This window comes from Fringilla coelebs (genome assembly GCF_963513975.1).
Source record: "Fringilla coelebs genome assembly, chromosome: 5".
NCBI lineage: Eukaryota > Metazoa > Chordata > Aves > Passeriformes > Fringillidae > Fringilla > Fringilla coelebs.
This window is the reverse complement of record NC_140033.1, coordinates 55,469,990-55,477,352: the sequence shown is the minus strand read 5'-3', so window position 1 is coordinate 55,477,352 and position 7,363 is coordinate 55,469,990. Positions and strand designations below refer to the sequence as shown.

General features: G+C 46.7%; 1 protein-coding gene across 1 annotated transcript; it reads left to right on the top strand.

The window, feature by feature from the left end:
- Nucleotides 1-943: 943 nt before the first annotated feature.
- Nucleotides 944-2,837, top strand: LOC311153454 (potassium voltage-gated channel subfamily A member 1; the record flags this gene model as incomplete). Its single annotated transcript, XM_084205375.1, has 2 exons — nucleotides 944-1,071; nucleotides 1,323-2,837. The coding sequence occupies exon 2, from the start codon at nucleotides 1,362-1,364 to the stop codon at nucleotides 2,835-2,837; it is 1,476 nt and encodes a 491-aa protein (XP_084061501.1). The 5' UTR covers nucleotides 944-1,071; nucleotides 1,323-1,361.
- Nucleotides 2,838-7,363: the final 4,526 nt, after the last annotated feature.

Here is a 7,363-nt window from a genome sequence, read left to right as displayed (position 1 = left end):
GCTGCGTTATAGAGAGGGGCGCAAGAGGAGGAGGAGGGTTAAGTTTGCCACTGCGGTTTTTGTTTTGGTTTGGTTTTTTTTGGATGCTGCTGCACGGCGACTTGACGCATTCCGGCACTGGCTCCTACTCCTAAGCGGCGCGTCTCACCCGGAGCAGGTAAGGAAAAGCCCCTTCTCCGTGCCGATGTTACACTCGATTTTGGACGGTTTGGGTCTGGGATGTTGACCCCCCTCCCCTTGTCTCTCTCTCAGTTACCTTTAGCTGCTGCAAAGCAGAAGAGGAGATGCTTTGCTCTCCCCCTCCTAATCTCCCCCTCAGTTGGTGTGATGAAGTTGTCAGTGCTCAGCTAAGTCTTCACAGCGGGGAGCGCGGTGCTCGGGAGACTCCTTGCAGGAGCTTCCCCCGCTGAAGTTTCCCGGGAAGCCCTCCCGATGAGTTCGGGGCACCTTCCTGCCTCGGAGGCCTTGGTGCATGTCCAGGGATGTGTAGGAACGCGTAGAACTCCGCATGTACTGCTGTAGTGGGCAGAACGGGATGTTCCTGCTGATGTGAAAGCCAGTCCATTGCGCCTGAGTGTGTGTGTGTATGTGGAGGGGCTTGGGGGCTGGTTTATTCTGTTTCTCTCTTCCCCGGCAGCCTCCATCCTGCAAGTGAGCTTTATGCCTTCAAAGCAGAGTATTTCCATCCCTCCCTCCCTCCCCAGCACAAAAGAGGAGAGGACCAGAGCAGTGGTGGTGGGGGTGGGAGGGGGGAAGGAAGAGGCAGGTGATGGAAATTTGCTGAGTTGGCATTGCAAGGACTCGCCTCCCAGCCAGCCCGAGATTTATATATTTATTTCTATATTTATTTATTTATTTTATGTGTATGTGCGTGTGCGTGTGTGTGTGTGTGTGGTAGCTTCGTGGCAGCAGCTGCGGCGATGGTCGAGCCGGCGAGAAAAGTGGACGGATCGAGTTAAAGGCTAAAGGAGACGGCTGGGGAGGGGAACCCCAGCCTGGGGGTGCACTCCATAGACCTTCAGCCTCCCGGTGTGGGGGACAGGACCCCTCACCTTACCTGCCCTCTGCCCCCCCTAAAGGTACTTCTTCCCTCTTTCTTCACCCTCCCATCATCCCTAATGCCTCTCCCTTTATCCTGCCTCTCTTTTCCCCTTTTGGGTATTTCCATCCTTTAGGCTCCACTTCCACCCCTTCCTCAAGCTCCCCACCTCAACCTCCTCAACGCCTCCCCCCCCCCCCCCCCCGCCCCCTCCCCCGAACCACCCTGGGTCTCTCTGTGCTTCTTCATCCTCCTCCTCCTCCTCCTCCTCCCTTTCCCTCACTTCTCCCCTGCTCCTTGGTCCCCTTTCCTCTGTGCCACCATGACCGTGATGGCTGGAGAGAACATGGATGAGACTTCTGCGCTACCTGGCCACCCCCAGGATAGCTACCAGCCCGCTGCCCACGATGACCACGAGTGCTGTGAGCGCGTGGTGATAAACATTGCAGGACTGCGCTTCGAGACACAGTTGAAGACTTTAGCCCAGTTCCCCAACACGCTGCTGGGCAACCCCAAGAAGCGCATGCGCTACTTTGACCCCTTGCGCAACGAGTACTTCTTTGACCGCAACCGGCCCAGCTTCGACGCCATCCTCTACTACTACCAGTCCGGGGGGCGGCTGCGCCGACCCGTCAATGTCCCCCTGGACATGTTCTCTGAGGAGATAAAATTTTATGAGCTGGGCGAGGAGGCCATGGAGAAGTTCCGGGAGGATGAAGGATTCATTAAAGATGAAGAGAGACCCTTGCCGGAGGGGGAGTACCAGCGCCAAGTGTGGCTCCTCTTTGAGTACCCAGAGAGCTCTGGGCCGGCAAGGGTTATTGCCATAGTCTCTGTCATGGTGATCCTCATCTCCATCGTGATCTTCTGCCTAGAGACATTACCTGAGCTGAAGGAGGACAAGGAGTACACAGTGCACCGCACTGACAACACCACCCAGGTCTACAAATCTAACATCTTTACAGATCCCTTCTTTGTCGTGGAGACCCTGTGCATCATCTGGTTCTCCTTTGAGCTGGTGGTGCGCTTCTTCGCTTGCCCTAGCAAGACTGATTTCTTCAAGAACATAATGAACTTCATTGACATTGTGGCCATCATCCCTTACTTCATCACCCTGGGCACTGAGATGGCCGAGCGGGAGGGCACTCAGAAAGGAGAGCAGGCCACCTCCTTGGCCATCCTGAGAGTCATCAGACTGGTAAGAGTCTTTCGAATCTTCAAACTCTCCCGGCACTCTAAGGGCCTCCAGATTTTGGGACAGACCCTCAAAGCAAGTATGAGAGAGCTAGGTTTACTAATCTTCTTCCTTTTCATTGGGGTGATTTTGTTCTCTAGTGCGGTATATTTTGCTGAGGCTGAAGAACCTGAGTCTCATTTCACAAGTATCCCTGATGCTTTCTGGTGGGCGGTGGTATCCATGACCACTGTGGGCTATGGTGACATGTACCCTGTGACAATTGGAGGCAAAATCGTAGGCTCCTTGTGTGCCATCGCTGGTGTGCTGACAATTGCCCTGCCTGTACCTGTCATCGTGTCCAACTTCAACTACTTCTACCACCGAGAAACAGAAGGGGAAGAACAGGCTCAGTTACTTCACGTTAGCTCCCCTAATTTAGCATCTGACAGTGATCTCAGTCGCCGCAGCTCCTCCACAATCAGCAAATCTGAGTACATGGAAATCGAAGAGGATATGAATAATAGCATAGACAATTTTAGAGAGGCTAATCTCAGAACTGGCAACTGCACTGTAGCCAACCAAAACTGCGTTAATAAAAGCAAGCTGCTGACTGATGTGTAAGCAAACAAACAAAAAACCCCCAAACAAAATCCCCACTCACAGCTTGAAGACTTTAGTGACACAGTCACACTTTGTAGATGCTTTACTGATAGTCTTTGAATGCTTTATTTACCTCGTAAATGCATTGTTGCATTGCAAATCTTTGCTCTGCGATAAAGAAGCTTCCAGGATCCATGAAAGATAAAATTTTGTTTATTTTCAAAAAAACATTTTCCACCTGGCAAATGATAGCCATTTGAACAGTTTAGTTTTAAGCCGTTATGATGCTAGACCGAAACTTTTCCTCTCCTATCTCCTCTTTTTTTTTTTTCTTTTACTTTTCTTTTTTTTTGGATAAAGTTATTTAAACTAAGCAAGACAGTTTTTAGAGCTATTAAGCATATGCATGGATTCCAGTAAAAATATTCTACAAAACTACACAGTTGCAAGAAAGTGCATCAGATAATAATAGTAAAAAAAGATCAGCCAAAACCTGCGGCAAGCATTTGTCATGGTGTTTATGAAGGAGTGCAAATTTTCTTTCCACCCCCTCTGTGAAAGATTCCATCCTTACAACCTACAGATCCATACAGCACCTTATTAAAAAACCTACTTAAGTCTGATCTCTTTTGCTGTCCATAGAAGAAATATCCTAAAAGGAGAATAGCAAACAAAACTGAAGACAAAACATCTGCAATGCTGCTAAGTCCTCTCACATGCAGATGATAGAAACACACTTTTTCTCCCCTCCCCGTTCGGAACTGGATACAAAACTTTAAGCCCCTCTGTTGCAAGATAGCACAATGGAGTTTAATATAAGCATGTTTGAATTTGATACTATTTATTTTATAATCGCATGCTTGAAACATTACCTCAGTCAATAGCGGATAAGCTTTCGTTTGAACTGAATCTTCTAAAAATAGGTCCTTTCTCCTCTCTTTTTTTGTTTCTTTTCTTTTTCTTTTTGATTTGCATTCACCAGAAGTGCACTCCTTAATTTATTCAATCGTTGACTAGTAATTTAAAGTACTGTATTTAAGTGCGTATGTTAGTCAAATGGGAACAATAACTTTTGGAGATCAAAGCATGTTCAAATATTCAGCATTATGGCCTATTTGATTAAAGTGTAACTTGAATTAATTAGTGCATGAATTCAATGATAATTATAATAATAATAATAATGATGATAATAACAACAATAATGATAAAAATAAAAACAAAAAAAAATGTACTTGATAGACTGAGGGCCTGAATGAACTGATTAGAGAAACCTGATTGTTTTCCTGCATTGCTCAGGGAAATGTGTTGGCTTTTGTCCAGGTGTTGTCAGAAAGGAACATATCCCATCCCTTAAAGGGAAAGCTATATGGAAAACTAACAAATCAATTATATATAGCAACAGCTAAAAACCTAGTATCCTCTATAGATGAAAGGTGCAGATGCATGCTTTTTGGTGCATTCTCAGAATGTAAATGAAACTTATCTATTATATGCATCCGAATTGCAGCAGCTGGTTTCTTTTGCAGTCATCAGTTGAGACTTTTTTGTATCCCCCCCAAAATTCACTGAAGAGACCCAGCAGACTGATTGAGAGAGTTGCGCAGTGCCTTTATCTTACAGCCCCCAAAACTGCTGAAAGTGCCTCTGGAACTGAGTGGAACAGAGACACTGAGGGAAAGGACAAGGAGTCAGTCCTGTGTGTCAGGAGTGTCCTGTGCTGTCTACTGGCACAGCATGGAAAGGTTTAGGGATAGAAAGATCAGGTGTGTGAGAGAGGGATGCAGAAGAGGCAGGCAGAGATCACCGGTGCCTGTGGAATACTTTCCTTCCCCAGCCAGTCTGATGCTGCAGGGCTCTGCATTGGCTTCTGCCAAATAACTCCTAGTTGTGTACATGCAAGGCTTCAGGTTTCCCCGTTTTTTTCATAGAGGCATCACTGCCATCACTGTATCTGCCCTTCCTTTCCCTGAGGTGGCTCTTTGGCAGCTTGTCCCTGCAGGGCAGGGTGCAGGAGGAACGGGAGCTCTTCTTTTCCTTAGGTTCCCCAGCAGGTCAATGGGAAAGGCTTTCCCAGGCCCTCCCATCCCTGTCTGCTCCATCCTCTTTCAGATCTTAGATCCCATCGCAGCCTTTGAGCCATGTTCTTCTTCCTGATCTCTAATCTCACTGTACTTCCATCGTTTCCTGGTGAGGGAAGCAATGCTAGGAGAAGATATCTTCTGTAACATGCCAGCCCTTGACTGCTAGGCCCTGGAAAATCTGAACGAACATATAGGCACTAATCTCAATTTTTCAGATGGACAAAGTTGAGGATCTTCATTCTGCACTTAGCATGTGGCCAACTGCTGTTGATCACATCTCCTTCCGTGGTGTACAGATCCTTTCCTCCCCTGTCTTTCTGATAGATGTATATGTGTGTATAAATATATATATATATATATGTATGTCTGCTCCTGTGTGTGTCACATGCGTATGCAGACACATGTAGATATAAAATAAAATCAAAGCACTTAGAGTTAAAAACCAACCCTAACTCTGCAGTTACGCACAAGCTTGACCTGCCAGGTTTCCAGAAAGACTTGACTTTATTTCTCACTGTGTGACTTCTGTGAATCTTAGTGATGAGAAAGATCAAGAACTGAAGGAGCTCCAATTCCTGCAAGAAGTGCAAAGCATCAGATAAAACAGGGCATTACATTCTCTAGATAGATGTTGTAAAGCTTCTTTCCTGTCCCCTGCTCACACCCTTGCCCTTTGTACACCTCTCTCCCTGTTAAATTCCAGTGGTCCTGATCTTCCCAAACTCTTGAATCATAGGATATGACTTCTGATATCAAAATGGACTTGAATGCTGCACTCAGCTTATAAAACCACCATCTGACTACACAGCAATAATCAATTCAGTGCTATGGGACCGATGATCAGAAGGATGCATTTGGGAGATGAGGCCTCACTTGGGTACCTTCTGTCCCAGCTGGGTGTGCACACCTTAATTTAATGTGCAGAGTGATGATCATTCTGCTTATGCACAAAGTGCTGCTTGCAGCGATTCTTTGTCAAGAGACTGGGCTGGATCATAAGAACTCATGGTTTGGGGAGCCTAAATGTTGCTTTGTCAATTTATAGCTCACTGCAAAGGATCTCAACACATATGGAGTACAGGAATTAACCTCATGTAGCATAGGCATGCATTTTCGAGAAGTTTGACACAAAAAAAACCCCAACAAAAACAAGGTTCTTACTCCCTTTACACAGGAGTGCTGAAATGCCTTTGTGGGCCTGAAGGTGCACTTAACAAACTGCCTGTTCTTATCAGCAAGCATCCCTTTTTTTTATTTCTTTATTTCTTTATTTTCTTTTTTTATATATATTTTTTTTCTTTTGGCCCTTCTGTTTCTTTTTGCCACACGTGGACTCTAAGGGGTTTTTTATCTAACTGGAAAAGGACTGGAAATGAGCTGATGGCCAGTGTAGTGCTTCTCTGGAAGAGTCAAGAGAATTCCTTTGGTAAGGACCTCCTGGAAGTGATGCCCACATTATGATGGACAGGGAACCCAGTGGATTATGGGTCTTATATGGCAGTCTTTAGTTTGGTGAGGGGAAGAAAGCTTCTCCATCAGAAGGAGTCATTCCCCGTGCCCCCACCACCACCCTCTGCCCTGTGCCTCTCTGTACTTCTTAGCTGGTCCTGTGCAGCTTTTCCTTCATCCACTCAGGGAAAGGGGTGAGGGAATTTACCTGGCAAGGGCAAAGCAGCAGTGCACTGCAGTGCAGAGGCAGGCATGGAGCAGAGAGTCAGTGGGCAGGAATCCCATAGGCTGGTGTCCCTGCCAGAATTCCCCATCTGGTTCTACCATACTTAGCTCTAGAGCACTAGGGAGAGGCAGAGGGGCAAGGGTGAGAGTGAAAATTAGGGACTCCGTACCCTGCTCCTTCACAGGTCTCAGGGCTTGCTGCAAGACTGCCAAGAGCTCAAAGCCTCTGTGTGGCAGCTCCAGCACGGGCCATGAACTGGATTTAGTCACCTTAACGAGGAGGTTGGGGTGCAGTTAGCCAGGCTGTGAGTTCACAGCATCCTAGCAAACCCCTGCAGATTCCCCTGCATGGGGTGTCCTAAGCCTTATCTCCACTGGGGACTTCAGGAGGAAAGCTAATCCGAATTAATGAAAGGTGTGCATTTAAAGTAGATTTGTTAAACTGCTTTAAAGCCCAGCATGGACATTCTGTTGCAGTATTAAAGCAACCTTAATCTGATTTGGAGTCATTCTTTTTGAAAGGGAAGTAACCTGAATTGAATTAAGGCTGCTTTAACTCTGAACACAATGGGGCTTAATGCAGTTTACCTCATCTACCTCACAAGCCCATTCAGACAGATAAGCCTGTAGTAATTATTAGATGTACTGGAAGTGACCCCATTGTGCAGGGGGTGCCCACGTGCACCAAAACTCTTGGTACTCGGGTGCTGCAGATTCACAGCCTGGCTTACTGAGGGGAAAACTAACATTTGATCCTGGTGCCAGTTCTGGTGAGTCCCTCCCTTTGTTCCT